This window comes from Saccoglossus kowalevskii, chromosome 2, assembly GCF_978046115.1.
Source record: "Saccoglossus kowalevskii chromosome 2, keSacKowa6.1, whole genome shotgun sequence".
Taxonomy (NCBI): Eukaryota; Metazoa; Hemichordata; class Enteropneusta; family Harrimaniidae; genus Saccoglossus; species Saccoglossus kowalevskii.
In genome coordinates, this window is record NC_140642.1 from 17316940 (window position 1) to 17337653 (window position 20714).

The following is a 20714-nucleotide window of genomic DNA, read 5'->3' on the forward strand; positions in this document are numbered from 1 at the left end:
AAGACAAGAACTGTATATGCCTGGCATAGCGAATGACGAGAGGGCGTCATACTATATAAGAATTATAAATACATAATTCATAGAATTCACGAATGAAATGAGAAATGTGTTCTACTCTCCACGGTAATGACAATGCATTTAGAATTTATTTTGCAATTTAGACTTGATAACGACACTGGAATAATCAACAGATACAGTGCCTCGGGGTAAGGCATGCGCGGATTCAGGCGAAGGCGCGTCACCCCCCTTTCAGCCCGCCAACAAATTACAAATCAATTGACAAACCCAGCCAACGTCAATAGGAGCGCCCCTTACCGAATTTCTGGATCCGCCAGTGTAAGTTTGGTAACCAACAGCCGGAATACTCAACTGGTAATTGTTCTTGCGTAAGGAACATTATCTGTTCATTAGCTTCCCGGAAAATGTTTACTTGCACATTAGTCTTGTTAATTTTTTTCACACCAGTTGGTCCTAATTATAACTTACACAATCATACTTTCATCAATTTGAAGATCTTTCCCCTCAATCTCAGACAATACAGGCCCATTTATACCCCCTCCCAATCACCAAGATTTAAAGAGGGAAATCACCAATCAACAGGAATGCCAATTACCTATTCACAAATCACCAGGATTTGTTGTTGAATATAAAAGCACTTATTTCTGTTTAAAACTATCTATCTTCTCCGTTTCTAAACTGCTGTTCGCGTCATTACTGTAGTCATCCCTTTGTGCAACAGTTTCCCTAGTTGCTTTCTGTTTAAGTGCCAACCTATCTTGCACACCCTGCTTCTCTTTGTTCAGTAATTCATGAAATGTCTCTTCTTTCGTGTTATCTACTTCCTCAGTTTCTGAACCACTGTTTTCATCACTACTATATTCTTCTCTCTGCTTATCAGTTTTCTCAGATGTATCCTTCTTAACAGCTGACCCATCTGACAAATCATGTCTCTTTCTATGCAATGTTTCACCAATTGGAATCTCCTTCTCGTACAGATTCAGTGGCAATGTACGTGCTTTATACTTTGTGTTTTCTTGTCGGATTTATCTTTGTCTAACAAATTTCCCATTGTCAACAGCCCAATTTCTCACTTTCTCTTGATCGTCTTTTCTCATGCATACAACTGGTAATGGTTGAAGCTTTGGAATGTCTCAAAATGAAACTTGGTTTGTGGCTGGTGGATAAAACGATGAGGGATTGGTGAAGTAATAGACTGATCAATTACATGATCTTTTCAAACTTTCTTTAATTGTGTTTCCAAATGATTTGGCAAACTGATACAAAATAAACAACTAAATTATGTAAAGGTGACGAAAAATAGCTTGTCAAATAAATATAATATCAAAGAAAGCTTAGAAAGAACTCTCGTGTGCTGAGTAATGGAGACACATTAAAAATTAATTCAAAATTACTTGTACTTGAGATATTGATGGAAAAGCTTAACACTAATTATGCAAATCAGATAATTAATATGAAAAGATTTTAGTGTTAAACTAATAAGGTCCGTGCAATGCAACAGACCATCCATGTTTCATTTAAATGAGATTAAAACCCACAAAATATACTATATTATTCTAATCAGAGAATTAATATCAACAGATTTTAACCTGAAACTAATCAGGTTTGTACAAATAATGACTTTAACTCGTGATCTAGAAATGAATAGAAATCAGTAAATATGAGAGGGTAGTGGGTTCATAAGTATAAAAATTGTTATGTCCCTGTAGAACAGGAGAAACAGTCTTTGACATTTTTTCCTTATCTACTATACATTAAAAGTGATGAACCCTTTATTATTCCATTGGAAAACTATAATTTATCATGTAATAAAGCGTTTTAGCATCGAAAGACGTACATGAAACCTCAAGTATTTCCTAGACACACCAGCAAACCGCAGGCGCTCGGAACGTTTCTTGGATAATAAAAAAATTGCCTAAAGTACATTGCCTTGGCATGTTGTCATTTAACTGTTACTAACCATGGTCATTTCAATTATAGCAAACATCTCTCTCACTCAAACATATCGACGTATAACTACAACACAACGTGCTGCTTAACGCGACATGTGAAGATATACAATTCGACAAACTGTCGCAAACAACATAACTATCGCTACATTGATGCAAGTGGCCAACATTTTTTGCATAAAAACAAATGATTATATCCAACTGTTTGTCATTAATTCATTGAAATATATTAGTACATATGACATGATGGAGAAAGTATTCTTCAAATGTCTTGAACTCGAATTTAAGTTATGTAATATAATATTCAGTATTTTATTTGAATATGTCTAGAATATGAAGGTTAGTTAAAATGTTACTATATAGCACAATTGGGTAATAAAGATTATTACTTTGTTGTATTGTTTGTTTCAGACTTTTTGGGGCTAGGGTAACTCAAGTTTTTGAATTTTGTTGATTATTGGATAGATCGTCAAGCTGGTTTCAAATCACGACTTCAATGATATATTAATCTGTATGAAGAATTCGAGCTGTGGTATTTCTTATCTACGTTGATTTTCGTAAGTTTGATCGAATTTGATCAAATTGTGTTTGAAAAAGTTGTCAATGTCTTGATGGCCGACTAGTAATGAAACTACTGAAACATATTTTAAGAAAAATGTCAAATTTCAATCATTTGGCACACAAATCTAGCATATACTGTCGCGAAAAGTTTGAATAGTACATGTATATGTCAACTAATCTCAGAGACAGTAGATGTTACTGTATTTGACTGCAGTAGCATGTTCAATCAAGCACCAACCCCCAAACTGTTGTAGAATTTCTATTTTGACATAGTGCCCATCTATCCATACCATTCCAAATTTGACTGTCTAGTCTTGAAATCCGGTCATTGACCATCATTTTACTTTTCCAAATAATTAAATTACAGTGTATATTGTAGCAATCAACTATGATGGAAAAACCTCAGAAATCCACCATGCCAAGCATTAATATGTTTCTCCTCCTCACAAATTATGTAAGACCAACAGTGAATACACAGTACTTATAGTTCTCAAAAAAACATGTTTACTTATATTTACAAAAAAAAAACAATATTCAGTATGTGTTATTTTTTTCTGAAAACACAAATATAAGCAGATGCTAAACCAACTTTCAAAAAGTGTGTTTCAACTTTGATCCAACAAGCAACAGAGGGGCACATTTCAACTACAGCTTCTTCATCTTTGTCAGTGATATCTTTATTTTGATTTTCAGCACCAACAACTCTCCAGAGACGAGACTTCTCTCCAGTCATTATCCTAATCAAGTAATCCACCATAACTGCACTGGTCAGCAGAACAGCCCTTCCATTCGATTTGACAACTCTTTAACGAAAGCAAATAAATGAAAGGATGAAATTAAAAATTCAGTTTGATAATTGCAACATTTTTTAAATTTAGTTTTATTATATGATTTTTGATCAAGTTTTATGAAAGGTTTTGATATTGCTCATATTTTGTGAATGTATATTTCTCATTGCTATGACAGAATACCATATGTGAAAAGAAATTGGGTCACGAACCAAACTTTCTAGATATACATGTTTTTAATTGAAGTTGATTACATAGTTAACACATTGAATATCATGGGAGGGGGGGGTGATCATTTAGTTTTTTGAAACTCAATTTAATGAAAGAATTTACATGGAATCCCTTTTTATTTTAAATAAAAAAGGATCTCCAGACCAAACTCATTTCTCAAGATCATGCACATTGCTCAGCAGAGAGATTTGAACTCTCTGATCTTGTATATATTAAATGAAATAAATAAATGGGAATATCAACATTTTTATTCCAACACTGAACAAATTACAAATTACTTAAAAGTGTAAAAAATATATCTATAAATAAAACTTAAGCGTTAATTTCATCACCAATTAATACATCATATAATCATTTCTCACCTTGTGACTTCACCTAGAAAAGATAAGTAGAATTGTTTTATATCTATATGAGTATTATGATGCAAACCAAATGGTAGATCACAAATAACTCTGTCTACACTATTCATCTTCAAAGGAATGCCTGTAAAAAAATGAAATGTTGACTCCAGGTTAACCCTCGATAACTTTCAAAATTATTTCCACAAATCCATATTTCTCTCTTTAAATCTGTATTAAAACTATTAAGTTACCTTTGGCATCTGTCTGCATGAGTTGCATCGTTTCATTCATAGAGGCATACTGAATATTCAATGCCGCTTGTTCCAACTGTCTACTATGATGATCGCAACCAATGCAATAAACCTTCTGTCATATAATTTTGAATAAAAAAGTTAATTAACATTAATGAACAGATTATAACAAATGTATGAGATAATATATCTAAGAAAATATAAATATATATAAGAAAATAAAACTTTCCTCAATATTATTTTGACTTATGTTACAGCACAACACAGTAGAGATCTTACGAATGAACAAATGCAAAGGTTAATAAATGAATAAATAAATAAATAAACAAGCTAGGAAGACTGATTCATTAGTAATGAATTAGCCACATTAATTGACAAACAATAAAATAAATTAATAATAAACACACAAACAAAGACTTGCTAACCTTACATGACTTCAATGCTTCCAGTACAATAATGCCAGAGGCACACATTGGATCCAACAGAAGATGACCAGATTGTAATTCAGCCAATTGACACATGCACCAAGCTATGGTAGATCGCATACCCGTTTTTTTAATGTAGGACCTTTTAGATAAGTAATCATGGGTTGTAGGAAAGCCAATCAAAAAATCTGTTGGTGTGACAAAGACTAAAATCTGTAAAAGAGAACAACTTGATTATAACTTAAAAACTTATTGGTTATAAAAATCAGAGACAATGAATGTGTGATAAAAAACCAAAAGTATCAAAAACATCACCTCTAGTTGTGGCTTCCTTACATCTATCTGCCAACCAAACTTACGTGCCAAACAAGTACCCATACAGATTGCAAATTCCTGTATATACAAACAAATTTGTAATTATGACAAAGCCAACCAACAATTTATTTGACGATTAGCAGAAAGATTGGTACAGAGTCAATATATCTACCAAGCCACCAGCATTATGTGGATGTTACCCAATTTCGGCCGGATGTTGGCATCACCTACATCCCGCCTGTGCTACATCCTGCATAAAATCAACTGCATTTTATGTAAGTGGACATTATTTATGTAAAATGCATGAAATTAAGTTTGTAATTTTCAATCAATATATGAGAATGTCAATTTTTGTTCCTTTAATTTTATTTGAAAAAAGTAAAAAATGTGGGACATTACAAAAAACAATATATTTGCCCACATTATATAATATTATAATTAGCTAATCTGAATAATTCTGGAACTCCTTACCTGAGGTGAATGGTATTTTTTAGCTTTCCCTACACACTTACATGTGATTCGAAATCTAACATTTTCAGTGGCAGTGTTATTATAACTCAGTTTATCAATCTCACTTGTTTCCATGGAAAGATGCTGGTTTTCATCATCATCTTTTAGCATTCCACCTCTTTCTATACTTTTACCAGAATGTGCATCCATGGCAACATCACTATCAGAAGTTTCTGTTCTCATTCTTTTATCTAAATGTTCAGAGTCATTCTCTCTCTTCCGCCAAACATCATCATTATTACAAGTCTCTCCAGAATTACATGATTCTGCTTCAACACTGCATTCGTCCTCAATATTATTTTGTCTTTCTTGAAAATGTTTCCAAACTTGTAAACTTTTCTCCCAGGTGGAAATGCTTTCAGTTATTTGTTTGATCTTTTTTCTACACTTTCCTGTGAATGATAAATCATATATTTGTACCAGATGTTATAGTCAATCATATGAGAGTGGGAGGAAAGGACTGAGGAGTTGAAAAATTGAGAAGGATGAGTACGGTAAGTACTATGCTTTATCATTTCACCAAGTTAGCTTTTTCATTACCATTAGCAAATATTTTCACCTACCACAATATGTTTTTAGATTAAACACTAAAGTTGACTTTTGCCACAAAAGAAATCTTCAAAATGTTTTTTACTTGGTCCAAATGTACCAATGAAATGACATGTAAATAAAAATGGTGCAAAAGTTTTAAGAAAACAGATATGACATTCAGTATAAAGGCAAGAAATCTAGTGTTGTCAATAATAATGAATAATACAGGTGGCTGGTGACTGCTTATTACCAACTATTAGATGCAGGATAATTTGAAGTTTTATGTACCTCTTCCATTGGGAAATTTAACACATCTATGATCCACTTTAATCAAGAGCCTTTCTGCGGACTTCAGAGAATGAAGCGAATCGACATCACTTCCTGTTGAAAACAATACATTACCATTCTTGCATTCTACCTGTAAAGATACACATATATGACTGGGTAAGTTGAACATAACATGGTGCAACAACTCTAAATGGAGGGTCATCATTCTAATTTTTGAGAGAATGTTGGTTGTATTTCAGTAGATACCTAGATACCGGTAGTGGCCATTTTATCAGTATTATAACACTATTACTATATCTGGGATTTAAAATGTTTTAACATTGTGTTCTAAGCTATTATTCTAAAATTAGTGATTTTTGAAAAATATTAGAACAAGTTTCTCAAAATATGTCACTGTCACACAGAGGATTATGCTGTTTCATGATGCCACGGGACAATAGCTCCATGATTTTTTTCTCACAAATTTTGATTAGGTTTCTATGTATTTGTAGTTTCTGAATTATCAATGAACCTCAGCTGGCTGTCCAAATGCCCACCAACGTAGGGCTCTACGTATTGGAAAATCACAAAGTCATTGTCTCCATGTAAACAAATTTGGCTATACCGGCACCTTGTATTTTTATTTACTTTTTGTTATTTATTTGTAGTAACGCTTCATTCAGGAAAATATCAATAATTTGAATTGTTTTACTAGTAAATTAGCGACATTTCCAACTTCAAATCTCTAAACACAGTTGTGCTTTAATACACGTGTTTGTGTTGTGTGTATTTAAATACGGTGCATGCAATAATTTGCAACTTCCAGTGGTCCGCCTTGCCGTGGACCCCGTCATTGGCATCGACACATTATATATTTTACCAGAGGTACATTACTTGGGGTTTGCAACGCGCATAGTACTGTATGGTGACATCATGTCAAGATCCCATTCAAGTCTCATCTCGTAGATAGCGAGACTGATGCTACGACCTTCTGACATGACAAAGACGGTTTGTAATAAAACAATATACCACATGTATTACCACATTCATAGTGAAAAAATGTAATACATAAAAAATGTACAGAAAATATAGTTATCGTAATCCGTCATATCGTGAGCAGCTATTTTGATCCACCTGGACATCCCAGTAACCTAGTTACCTCGGGCATGCGCATTCGAATTTTTCTAAGTTGGAACGCTTATGCGAGAGCGAGATTGGTACGGGATCTTGGTATCAGAATAGAATAGAATAGAATAATGCTTTATTAATACCGTAAAGAAAGAGTTAACATTTCCTTTTAGGTTTTCAGATTAATAAAGTAAATAATAAAAGTACATGAAATATAAAAATTGATTTAAAAAGATATCATGTCACCGTAGTTGCAAACCCCAAGTAATGTACCTCTGATTTTACTTACTTGCTCGACCTGCAGCTTCTCTTTGATCTCTTGTACCAGAAAATATTCAAGCCCTTGCACAGTTGTGCAAAAATACGAATTACCTTCAGAGTTCATGACCAAACATCGACTGAGACAGGGAATCCCCACATGTGACCAGGTCAAAGTTCATCTCGTGCCAACGATCTTATATTACGTATACACACCGTTGATGGCGTATTCAATAGGGAATTCCCGTTGTTTCAGATGCACAATGAGAAAGAAAAAAACAAATCAATCAGTTATCAATGCTAAATAAAATAATCCGATAGAGGAACAAATCGAATCAATATGACAGTGATTCATCTAAGGCACCTACATATAACATATCAAAACAATTTGGTTGATGGTTTTTTTAAAAAAATCATAAATTACCAAAATTTAAAAAAAAATTAACTAAAATAAAAGAACTAAAATTATCGTCATAAAAATATACAAATCTGTGACCCAAAGCACCTACAGATATATCAAAACAATCAGACAGCCATTTACAATAAGATTTCAAAAATAGCATTTACGCAAATGTTGACTAAAATTATCGAATAGAGGGTATTGTCACAAAAGAAACAAATCTGTCAGAGGTCCACTAAGGGTCGACATATAAAATATTTAAGCCATATGGGATAGCCTTTTTCAAGAAAAAGTTAAAAATATCACTTTTTACCAAAATGACGAAAATATTCATCAAAATTAGTGATTTGAAGATATTGTCACAAAATGAACAAAACTTACCTGGATAAAAAGACTTTGGATAGAGAATCAGGTAAGGTAAGTCAAAACACGAATTTGTAATTGGCTAATTTAAAATTTATGCATTTTATAACAGATATCTTTTTCAATAATCACAGCAACATATACACAGAATATTTCACCACGATTTTTTTTTTGCAAGTACTAGTAAAAACATTTATTATTCATACAAAATATTTACATTTTTACAAAACAATTGTAGTCCATAATAGTGTTTTTTTGCTCAGTAATTTTTATAATTTATGTAACTACCATAATAGTTAGGTAAGTAACGGCCAAGAATGGCTTTGCCCCAACATTTTATTATTAGAACAGCTTTCTTTAAGTTGAAATAGCTAAAAACTGGTTACACAAATCTCTAGTAAATTAGAATAATCATATATTACATCAGAATGACAAGGCACGAAAAGAGTTAGGAGTATATGAAATGTAGGTTCCAATTATCAGCTCAATTCTGGTAAAAATATCCACACTAGCCGTACACATCATAGGAAATTTTAAAAATCAATTCTGATATGATTGTTTCATGGTTTTAAGTCAAAGCATATATACAAGGAAGAATTTGATATGTTGAAAATACCAGTCAACAAACAAGCTGCGTTCTGATTGGTCAGATTGTTAGGGATCGTTAGCCAATCAGACACAGTCTTGTAAGTAGCTTTTCATTGACTCTACTTTGGCCCAATCATTTGGTAATAAATTACATATTCAATTGATTTAAATATTGTTACATCACTTCACGTTGGATGTTTTCACTAATACATCTGTGTAATTGTGTACTTTCTTGGTTGATTACACAAAAACACAGACTGTCAAGTGCTGGTAATTGCTATATATACCGTCATTTACTCTATTATAAGTACATCTCCAACAGAAACACACATAAATCCTAAAATTGCATTAAAGCGGGGGAGTCCTCACCTACGCATGCGTCAGATGGCCAGAGCATGTCATTGTTTACAAACAAGCGTCTACCCATGAGCCTTTGAGTTTTAGAGTGTGTTGTTATCATCGTTTGAGAATCAATTCCCGCATATTATTGGCTGTATCACCTATGTCATTTACCAAAATACAAATGATACTAAAAAATGAATACAGTTATATTCATTCAGTATATACACAATTATAAAAAGTATAACTGGAAGGATATATGTATGATATTATTTTATACCCTAAAATTACAGTGCTACTATAATGGATTAACTTTTTCAGTTCATGCACCATCTATGTTTTCAATTTGAATAAAATAAATGGATGGGTGCAATAGTAATCACAATCTGATTAAAATCCAATTTTTATATTTTTTATTGTTATTTTTTGTTTATTTATGAATATATTTTGGATTTTACTCTTCGTTATTAAGTATTTTATACATCATAGTTTTGTCGCCTTAAATACATCTAAGGCGACTGAGATACAATATTAAAAAATCTTTAAAAACAGCAAGTAAAACATAAAATACTCATAAATAGAAATTAAATAACAACAAAAAATATTTTTATATAAAAATTGAAAAAAATAAAACATTGGAGCTCATACCTTTGTACCTTTCAATCAGATTGTTTTAATTAAAAAGCTACTGTTGGTATGATTAGTAACATGATATTAAACTCAATATGTAAACTTTCAGTATGTATGATTCATATACATACTTTATATTAGTTAATGGCAATAAATTACATAAATTTCAATATTCACAATATCAGAAAACAAAATTAGTTAAAAAAAACATATTTGTTTGTAAAATTGCTGTGACACTATGAACAGTAATAATGCACAATGAAAGTATACTGTAAAACATGTCTTTTTTTGCGAGAATGTATTTTTCACGAATTTAGCAAGAGAACTGATTAGCTAATGACTTTATTATAAATTCAAAATGACCAAGGCTTGGAGATTTGTATACAGTAATCCTGAACATAAGAAATCTGTGGCGCTTCCTAATTATACTTGACAGTTTTTCTTTGTTTTTTATGGTATGGAGATGATAACTGCACATTTTTTTTTGGCACATGGCAGACAAGTATTGTGAAAACAGGAAATGAACAATGACAAGAGAGATTCGCTAAATCAACATTTCGCTATTACGTCATTTTACCACAATTCGCTAAAATTGCATGTCGCTTTTTCAACAAGTTTTACAGTAATTGTACATTTCATACAGAAAATATGTTCTGTTCACAAAATAGTGGACATTAAAAAATGCATGATAAATTCAAACTGCATGTAACAGATGTTAAATATTAGTGCAAATATTGATAAATATCGAATTAAGAAATGAATTTTAAAATTTTAAAGAACATTTTCAACATGAAAACTCTCATATGGTAAATGTGTACTTAAAATAATACCCAGAATGCAACATGCCTGCAAATCAGCATGAAGAATAAAGCAAACATAGTATAGTACTACATGTGCTAGTCTGACAGCATGTTGTGCTTTCAAAACAAACTGATATAAAGAAACTGATACACTAGCACCTGTCCAAACCAACAATAGAATCAATAACGTATCAAATAAATAAGAAATCTGCATCTATTACCTAGACGAACTTGATTTCATGCTTAGAAGTTTTTCACAATTTTATGAGTGAAAATTCAAAACAGACAACAATTTATCAAAGGAAGACTAAAAAAATTAAAAAAATTATGCAAATGAGTCTATTTAAATAAACTCACATAAAGTCACATTTGGCAAAATTGCTTGTGAATATTTCCTGGACCATTGGAGAAAAAAAACTAATACCAAAAGAAAATAAAGATTCAGTATTTATTGTATGAATCCGTTTGCAACTGATCATAGGATGGTGGTAGTTCAGAATGATATTCTGGGGGTGCTGTAGGTTGAGTCATTGGGGCCTGCTGGGGATAAGATCCTGGCGGATATTGCACCATTGGCTGTTGAATTGGTTGTTGCATAGGTTGACCAGGTGAGGCTGAAACAAACAAAGAAAATAAATAATTTACATCGGGTAATCTTAAAAGCTATAACAATTATAAATAAATATTATACATGTGATGAATCAGATACTGATATTCTATACCATGAATATACATCGACAAATTATCTGATCATTCAATATCATAGATTTTTATAAAATCTTGTTCAAAAATGTTTATTGGCCACATGTACCAGCAACGACATTGTGTGATGTCCCCATGTGGTTTTACTGTGGTAGTTGTACATGTACATGTACATGTCTACCGATAGATTCAATGTATCAAGTATTTCACACATACAGACAGACATGGATTTTGTTCATGTGTGATGTAACTTGTTGTAAAATATTTTTAAATGTAATCGATTTTTCAAAATCACATTTGAGACAATATTACATCAAAGAAAAGACTGCCGTTGCCTGTCCCTGGTGTCTTTGATAGTATTTGTGTGTATTTTTTCTACTGGACCACAGGTGTATATTTTGAGGAATAGGCATGAACATGAAGAATAAATACTAAATGTCCACCAGTCAGTCATTTTTGTTTGAATTGTATATATTGTATTTACATTTACAAATTGTAAATGAAATTATCCTGCATATTTCCCAGACACCATTTCACATGTTCATGGGGTACCGGTATATACCTCTAAGATATATATGATGGGCGAGGAAAAAGTCAGATATAAAAGCTCTGCAACAGCATTTATTAAAACAAAATGGCCATCAGTAGACCATTTTGAATCCTATCTGCAGAACAAAGTGATTTAAATGCATCATGCTTTAATAACAAGTTGAAAAAAAAATTTGTACCAACGCCAGAAGATAGATACACTTGTCCACCATGAGCTGGTAAGTACTGTTGGCCTGACTGAACAACAGTGACATTCTGTCCATACTGTGGTTGATACACAACAGTATGCTGGAAAAGAAAAGAAAATATAATGTTAACTGCATAGGTGATGGGGTATTCCACAATATTTTCAAAATTTGCCACTAAGTGAAGGATTTCAATGAATTAGATTGCCAGACTTTCATGAATGCCATAAAATCATCAAATCGTGAAATTCCTTGCAATGATTATTAACCGATTTACAGAATATATAAATATCAGTTTTTAGAAACGACATGTGTGTTGCCTGCTATGTCTTTCTGTTTGATTTGTTTCCATGCTTCATATTGCGACCCACTATGACTGGATAGGAAATTTTGTCGATAATTTGTGAAAACGGCCACAACAGGGCAATGTCACAATTAGAATTACAAATTTTGGGGTCAGTAGGAACCAATAAGTGTAATTCCTTGTACTTTGTATGGACGTACATGTATACACAAGACAGAAAATGCATTGAGCAAGCAAGTGTCAAAAATATGTTTCTGAGTTCCTGTGTATTTATAATTAAAACAAACCATATGCAAAAGAAAAACAAGGACTACAGCATAATGAAATGCAAAAACTTTTCAATAATGTGATTAAATGTAGGTCAACAGACAACTTGACATTTCTGGACAGCTGTGTAAAAAATATGTTTAAATACAAAAGAAACAACACACTACACCATAAACATAACTACTGAATAACATAATACTGCTTGCCAGAAAATCAATTAACTAAATATTGTTTTTGTATTTTTTATATTTGTTTTTATATATATTTTGATTTAATTTGACTGACATCTATGTTTAAAATTACGACAGTTTTGACAGAACCACAGAGCTCATTGCTATGGAACGTCCCTTTTTGATTGTGTCTTAAGATAGAGAAAGACCCACTCATAATTTTTGAGAAAGTTGGTCATAAATTATTGACAATGTTTATTGGTTTATCACAGGTATGTAAAGTCATGGAGCTAATGACCTACCACATAATAAAATAGCATTATTTTGTGTGTCACAGTTACGGTTTTTGAGAAAATCAAAAATCATTATTATAACACAATGTTAAAGAAAAATTGCATATTGCCTACTACTGTAAAATACCTTTTTGCTTGAAATTAATTTTCGCTGTAGGAATGATTCAGTAAAAATAAAATCCAGCAAATATACCTTTTTCCCTATATTTTACATTCAATTCACCAAAAATGAGTGAAAATAAATACCATACAAAACACCCAAAAAGTCTATTCAGCGAAAAATAATTCCAGCTAAAATAAAGTATTTTACAGTATTTAAAATGTGACATAATATCTCTGCCATAGAAACTAAAAAGCATTATTAAAGGTAAAAGCATTATTATAATAACTATTAACAATCAACCAAAATACAACCATTATTTTCTCAAAAATAAGGCTGGTGTATGTGAATATTCTTATATTGCCTTGGAGTACAATTTATTGCAAAAAGAATAAATTCTGGGTATTTTCATTTTATGAGTAGGCTTCTACATTAAAATTAGATCTAGAAAGAATGACCCATTTATATTTTATCTGCAAATATTGTGATTTTGTGCACATCAATTTCTGGTATATGTTCAAACTGAATAAAATGAATGGTACATCCTTGTTTCCAAGAAATTGAGAACAAAATCTATAACCAACAAAAAAAACCCAGAAAAGTCATCGATATCATTTTAAACTATTTCAGTGCCATTCATGTAGAAGTTGTGATTAGTCTACAATAAAGTAAGCAACATAACGAAAACAATTATGCATTAGTGCCAAAATTTCAATGGAAAAACAAAAGTCCAAACTCACCTGTGTGGCTTGGGCTGGACGACTTATTGCACAACATGCAACAATTGAGTAAGAAAACACCAATACACATTCCAGAAATGCAAGAAAAACAGATATCGAACTGAGTGTTATACTGGTCGTGTAACCTTGGCGGGTGGATAGTTCATAATAATCACAGTCCCTCCAAATGTCATAGGGATCACAAATCCAATGATAATTAGCTCTCTCATCTGCCACTGCAGTGATAGCCAAGCACCAACCAGCAAATGATACGATCACTGTAATAATGCTAAATACCAGGAAAGTTGTCAACTAGAAAAGGAATATGAAAAACAACAATGACATTTTTGACAAATTATAGGTCAATATTCTAATCACAAATTTTGTTTATTGATACATGAAAAAAGACTTGATACAAAAATATCTACGATCACAAATTTGTTTCTTATTTAAAATCCAAAGAAACAAAAATTATTGTATACCATTTTTTATTTATCAGTAAGTTTTATTTATCAAATAAGCTTCAACTATCTGCATTTTCTTGGATGACATTAGATTAAATGTTGATATACCCTAGTAATTACACAAAAGAAGAGGATGGCCGTATGTGACATGCTTAAGGTAGTAAAAAAAAAACAAGAATTTTTTTTTTTTTTTTTTCAAATATATTTGAATTATGAAACACTATATATTGCGTAATTTTGTTATCGTTAGTCAAAATTTACCTTACGCATCAATACATTTGGTGCAAAACTTCAGAATATTTCCTTGAAGCCAGCTATGGGTACAATCCCTCCACATTGTGCTATGGGTAAACACTTCTCAGTACCAGGTTCAGTGACAGACTTAATTTTTATGTTTAAACCACAACTTGTAATTGAGCAAGGAATGGTTCTTACCCATCCTTTGTTTCTGGTATCTTCAGTTGCCTTACCAGCTACATAGGAACATACACCAGTAAATGCCACCTAGAAAATAGCAATGATAACATGTATAACAATCTACCTGGTATTTTGTAATTGTGACATTCATATCAGTGTATTGGTAAATTAGATAAATAATTTGCACAAAATTGAAGCATCATTTCATGATTAAGAAGGTTAGGGTAGAATTGAAAATTATATGTCATCTTCTTCATGCTTTTATTACTACAATTAGAATAAACAAAAAAAAAGAGGGGGTCATTGAAAAATTTTGAGAGAAATGATTAAATTAAGTAAAAAAAAAATGTATGTAAAAGTATGATGATTAGTTTTTATGTTCACCAACTTTAATATGTAACATCAGATCTCCCCACAATTGCAAAAATTTCAAAAACCCACTTTACTACAATTTCTACTGGTACAGTGAAGTAAATCTGAACTTTAGCTTATGAATATATTTATGCAAATTTGTAAATGCCGATTATTAACAGTCATTCAAATTCAATATTTCATAGTGATTGCCTTAACATGTCTATGCCAAATGTTCACGTATATGCCTTTTGCATGAAATAGCAGCTGCGACTGCCAAGTTATTCAAAATGAGGCATTTGCTGATTGGATAATGATGAACAAACTAGTTAAAGGGGGAGCAGTCATCACGTCGTGTCCTGTTTAATATGGGACTCATAGCAACGTACACAACACGTGTGAAATACATCGGTTATTTACATGAAATTCGAACACGCGCTGCGCGACAATTGCTGCCCTTTAACATAAATTTGAACTTATAATGATGATGTCACAATGCCATTTCTTGATTGGTCAATTTGAATTCTAGCATTCATTTTGATTTATAGAAATGTAAAATTTAAAACATTTATAACAACCCAAGATTTATGCTCTTCACTGTGTACAAGACAAAACTTACAAAAGCACCGGTCCAGATTTGTTCTGAAGCATACTTTATAGGTGATAAACCCAATGGTATACGCATGACACCAAGAACCACACTGAGAAGACCCAAAAATATGAGTGATATTCCTATGTGGCGTAGGGTCCTATTGGATATCCGACAATCACACATGACTCTGAATTGACAGATAAAGAAAACATGAATTAAAAATCTGGCGTACATGTTAAGATGATATTACGCTACACATAACAGCTACCAATGCCTGTAGAACTGGGAAATGTACATTATGTCAAACATGATCATAAATACATGAAAAAACAATGGTGTGGGGTGGGGTGGGATTGCAGGTGGTGTTGGTTGAGCCAGTACCTCAATACCATTTTAGGGGTGGATATCAAACACAAAGTTCTATTGCTGTTTTTTATTTCATGTTATGAACATAATACAATCGATTGGGTGGGTGTGGCTCTCAAATCTGTTTTCCTGCTAAGAAAGTCTTTTTCAGTTGTGGCTGGTTGGAATGAATATATGCTAAAGAATCTTTTCATATTGCAAGGGATGTTTTCAAATTAGAGGTTATCTTTGGGTAAACTCAGAACAGATTCCTACTATAATATAATGAGTAAGGCTTGCCTTCCGATTCTGTAAGAAAATTACAGCACATGCTGATAGTCTTGGGTCATCGCACACACAACATGGCTACAATTCGTTTTGGTTGAAATCCGTTAATAATAAAGTGATGTTGCTTACATTAAAAGTTGCTAATTCTATTGGTCATGTCAATCTTCACTACAAAGAGTATGTGACGAGATGGATTTCAGACCCAGAAAAAATTTCTCAGCTTTTGAACATTGCAATTGAGCCTCACATTTTAAATATGCTAATCAACGCCTGTGTTATTTTTTGGCCTTATTCCTTTCAGCATCATTGAGTAATTGTTTTTTGCCAAGTCATTTCATAAATATTATTCTTATTCCAATTGTTAAGAACAAAACAGGTGACCTGACCAGCAAGGATAACTATAGACTGATTCATATATTTACAGTTACAGTTACATGTATATCGAAAGTCCTTGAAATTATTATTGTTAGAACGAATAATTGTTTCTCCGTATGGAAAACGTTCAATTTGGTTTCAAAATATCTCACTTTACCAACTTTTGCATCTATGCTATGAAAAAAATAATCAATTTTTATTGATCTTATAATAGTCCAGTGTTTGTTTCTTTGTTTTTTAGATGCAGCTAAGACTTTTGACCATGTCAATCACTGGTCACTTTTTACTTGAAGCTTAATAGGGGATATATTACCTAGTTATATTATTTGTATTTTTAATATCTGGTATCGTACATATGAGAGCAAATACCTTTACTTAGGAAATTTAATAATTGTAGTACCAATGTCAAATTATTTTTCTTTTGTACGTTCAATACCAATATGTGTAGCTCACAGTCATGGTCAGTGTACCATCGTAAATCTGTCGATAAACCGACTAAGGGTGGCATACAACAACGTATTTCTGATTTTTAATGGCGATTGAGCAGGATTGTAGCGCGATTGGAATTCCCACAGTTGGTGCATTAAGACGAAAATTGTGCTATTCATTTTTTAATCGTCACTAAACCTGTCAGAACTCTGTTATTATTAATTATTGTACTCCGACCCTCATGTTATTTCTAAGATGAGTCTATTGTACAGAAAATTGTTATTTTTCTAAAAATAGATTCATTTGTAATATTCTACGTAGTGTGTTGTTATGTTATTTGATTTTTATCCTGAAATAAAGTACATAATAATAAATAAATAAATAAATAAATCCCCCCCCCCCTCTACTACAACACACACAAACACACAGTACGTATATTATTCGACCCTATATATTCTAAGGCTAGCTCACTGCATGTACATACGACCCTAATGATTGTCGTGTATAAATAAATACAGGTTGTTTTTTTTACTACGCTTGACGTGCGAGAAACCGATGAATAAGCGAATGACAAGGTGACATAATAGTCATATGAGCCACAGTCTGTTGATGGACTGTATACCCACACCCTGACCGATATAACCATGGAATATATCGTAGTTTCCAGGGGGTCACTATGGTTTAACCACGAGTGAATCGCGTAACCACGACTTACCTTAAGATTCACCGACCTTATATGAGTGTAGTTATTTCCTTAAATCGGGTAAATATCACAAACATACGACGTATGCCTTATAGTTATACGGTCACAGCTCCGACATTCACTACTTCCCTTTCGCTCGTTCACTTTCTGTAAGACAGCGCCCCCACAATCTATAATAATTTTGTTGTACATTGTTTCCGTGTTTGAAACGAAGGACCACCAAGAAACGAAGGACGGAAGGATCTACATTGCAAATAGGGGTGGTGTACAAAAATAACTCTTTCCGGTAAACTATGCGGTAACGATTACATTCACAATAAATTGTTACCCACAGCCTATTAACACTATTGACCTTAAAAATGGTCTATGTTAATACATACCACGGTTGATAGGTAAAAGCTATCATTTGAAATGTAACATTCTGTTCCTCTTCGATAGTGCAATAATTATCGAGAATAAAAAAATACGCATGAAAGTATTTAAAGTGCCTGTGAAATGCCCACACACACGTTTCCCATTTTAGATCTGTGTCCCATTGTTATTGATTTTTGTTGTTGAAAATGATTACTTGTATCCAAGTAAATTTGAGATATTTCTAGTGACTGTTTCCGAATTTCCGACGCTCGCTGAAGTAAAGTGCGCCATCCAATGTAAAAATTTGAGAGGAAGCCATACTCTTGTGCCGTACTTTTATAACAATGCGTCATTCAACCAAAGACTATCTTCTCTATAGTCTTTGATTTGAAAGAAAGAGTTTTTTTTAAAGAAATATATTCCGTCACGGTGCCAGCCTAAGTTTACCGAGGCGGATTTCAGAAGAGAGAGAGACGTCGGGTAAGTTTTTCAAATGATTTGACTTTTATGTGATCCTGAATATCGCTTTATAGAGACCATTTAGTTCGTGTAAGAAGTAGCAATAATTTTGATAATGACGCGAACACGAAACGTCGGACAAATAGGAAATTGCGCAGCACTTACGCCCTGCTAATTGTTTTCATTTTCGCAGGCAAAAAGTTTCTGAATCGTTCGGTGATTGGTGTTGAATGTCGAATTCACATTTCTGTTACCTTTACTTGCAGCTTGATCTGCGTAATAATTTATGGAATAAGAATCCGGGCTTGGGAAGTCAATGTCTTAAAGTAAATTTTTAATTTTATTATTATTATTATTATTATTATTATTATTATTATTATTATTATTATTATTATTATTATTATTATTATTATTATTATTATTATTATTATTATTATTATTTTTATTATTATTTTTATTATTATTATGGTTTTATTTCAGACATAGTCCATATATAAAGAAAAAAGATACAAACAAATATGTAATAAAATAAAATGACAAACCATACAGATTTGAAAACTATACTAAACTCAGTAGACTACTTTTGTCCAATGCTGCACTAAGGTAGACTTCCATTTCACATCACTATTGAGCAAGGCACACACAAGTGTATTGTTTGATGTTCGTAATCGATCCATAAAAGCATAAATTACCTTTCTATATAAACTGGTAAATGTGTTTGTGCGGTTTTCAACGAACATAGTGCTTGCGCTACAGTCACGGGCGTACCCCAACAGTTTACGGAAAGCATTATTATAACTGACCCGAAGGGCATTAACGGTAGATTTTCTATACATACACCATAATTGGCAGCAATACAAACTAGAACAGAATGTTTTAAATAGCAAAAGTTTGACTTCGTTGCTACAGTTCTTAAATTTACGTAGCATAATGTTTGCCCTCACACAGAATAAACGTTTCTGACAATCAATGTCCGCATCGTCTTTCAGGTCACGAGCTATTTTATGTCCTAGATAATTAAACTGGTCAACAAAGTCAACATTATTATTATATAAATGCAGTGGAGGGCAAATGTCCATGCAATTACGACCATAGAAATGCATAGATTTAGACTTGGTTGAGTTGGAGATAATGTCATGCTCTTCAGCGTATAACTCACAAATATGTAACATTTTGCGCAAACCTTTAATAGAGGGCGCAATTACACACATATCATCTGCGTAGCTCAAATTGTTTATAATTTTATCGCCAATAAGACAGCCACAAGGCATGCTATTGAGTGATACACTGAGATTATCCATATAAATACTAAACAGTGCTGGGGACATTACTCCTCCCTGTCGAACTCCATTGGAAACATTAAAAAATTGTGAGATAGTACTTCCCCATCTAACACAGTACAAAGGAGATGTATTCATTGAAGTCTATTGGGACCGCTGCTCAACTGCCACTATATGTACCGCTCTCTAAAAACAGATTTACAATGAACCAACATATTTACATACTGTAAGAAACTTGGTGGTATGCCATTGGTTAGTGCATTTAATTTGTTTGATGCAATCATTGTGCCAGCTATTTCTTATGGTAGCGATATGAGGGTACAAAAATTCGGAAATCGAGAGGGCACAGACAACATTTTGCAGATATCTACTTAGCGATAATAGTTGTACTAACAATGTAGCGATGTTGGGTGAATGTGGAAGGCTGCAATTATGCTGTGGTTATTTTAAGCGTTGTATCTCATATTGGTTAAAATTAGTTGAAGTAAAAAATAGCTGGAACCCCAAAACATGTTATATCTTGCTTAAACGATTAGACAAAACCGACAGACTTACTTGGGATACCCACATAAAAATCGCCTGTTCAAATATGGTTTCGGCATTGTCTGCTTTGAAAAACAAGTTGGAGATACTGCAAATTTCCTAGAGATATTTACTAAAAGAATAAAAACAATT

The 20714-nt window shown here is 32.5% G+C and overlaps 2 protein-coding genes across 3 annotated transcripts; both read right to left on the bottom strand.

Annotated features, from left to right (window-relative positions):
* Positions 1-2848: 2848 nt before the first annotated feature.
* On the bottom strand, positions 2849-7800 carry LOC100372119 (U6 snRNA (guanine-N(2))-methyltransferase THUMPD2-like). Of its 2 annotated transcripts, none has more exons than XM_085506652.1 (8): positions 7605-7800; positions 6209-6338; positions 5351-5781; positions 4880-4957; positions 4565-4777; positions 4140-4251; positions 3910-4030; positions 2849-3331 (listed from the first exon to the last, which is right to left on the bottom strand). In XM_085506652.1, the coding sequence occupies exons 1-8, from the start codon at positions 7698-7700 to the stop codon at positions 3073-3075; spliced, it is 1440 nt and encodes a 479-aa protein (XP_085362778.1). In that variant the 5' UTR covers positions 7701-7800; the 3' UTR covers positions 2849-3072. The 2 variants fall into 2 exon arrangements, with proteins under 2 accessions (XP_085362778.1, XP_077865752.2); XM_078009626.2 differs by having other exon boundaries at positions 4140-4254.
* Positions 7801-8499: 699 nt separating this feature from the next.
* On the bottom strand, positions 8500-18106 carry LOC100372273 (uncharacterized). Its single transcript, XM_002735184.4, has 6 exons — positions 17959-18106; positions 15834-15993; positions 14882-14950; positions 14004-14294; positions 12124-12232; positions 8500-11307 (listed from the first exon to the last, which is right to left on the bottom strand). The coding sequence occupies exons 2-6, from the start codon at positions 15987-15989 to the stop codon at positions 11135-11137; spliced, it is 798 nt and encodes a 265-aa protein (XP_002735230.2). The 5' UTR covers positions 15990-15993; positions 17959-18106; the 3' UTR covers positions 8500-11134.
* Between the last annotated feature and the right edge of the window lie 2608 nt (positions 18107-20714).

What these genes read in the sequence shown, in the direction of transcription:
- LOC100372119 (XM_078009626.2), bottom strand. Translation starts at nt 7,700, where the DNA reads ATGAACTCTGAAGGTAATTCGTATTTTTGCACAACTGTGCAAGGGCTT. An exon ending in CATGCAGACAGATGCCAAAG is followed by an intron (nt 4,031 to 4,139) that starts GTAACTTAATAG and finishes ATTTTTTTACAG; the next exon opens with GCATTCCTTTGAAGATGAAT. An exon ending in TTTCTAGGTGAAGTCACAAG is followed by an intron (nt 3,332 to 3,909) that starts GTGAGAAATGAT and finishes CTTTCGTTAAAG; the next exon opens with AGTTGTCAAATCGAATGGAA.
- LOC100372273 (XM_002735184.4), bottom strand. Translation starts at nt 15,989, where the DNA reads ATGTGTGATTGTCGGATATCCAATAGGACCCTACGCCACATAGGAATA. An exon ending in AAATCTGGACCGGTGCTTTT is followed by an intron (nt 14,951 to 15,833) that starts GTAAGTTTTGTC and finishes GCTATTTTCTAG; the next exon opens with GTGGCATTTACTGGTGTATG. An exon ending in GTATCTATCTTCTGGCGTTG is followed by an intron (nt 11,308 to 12,123) that starts GTACAAATTTTT and finishes TGTTTGTTTCAG; the next exon opens with CCTCACCTGGTCAACCTATG.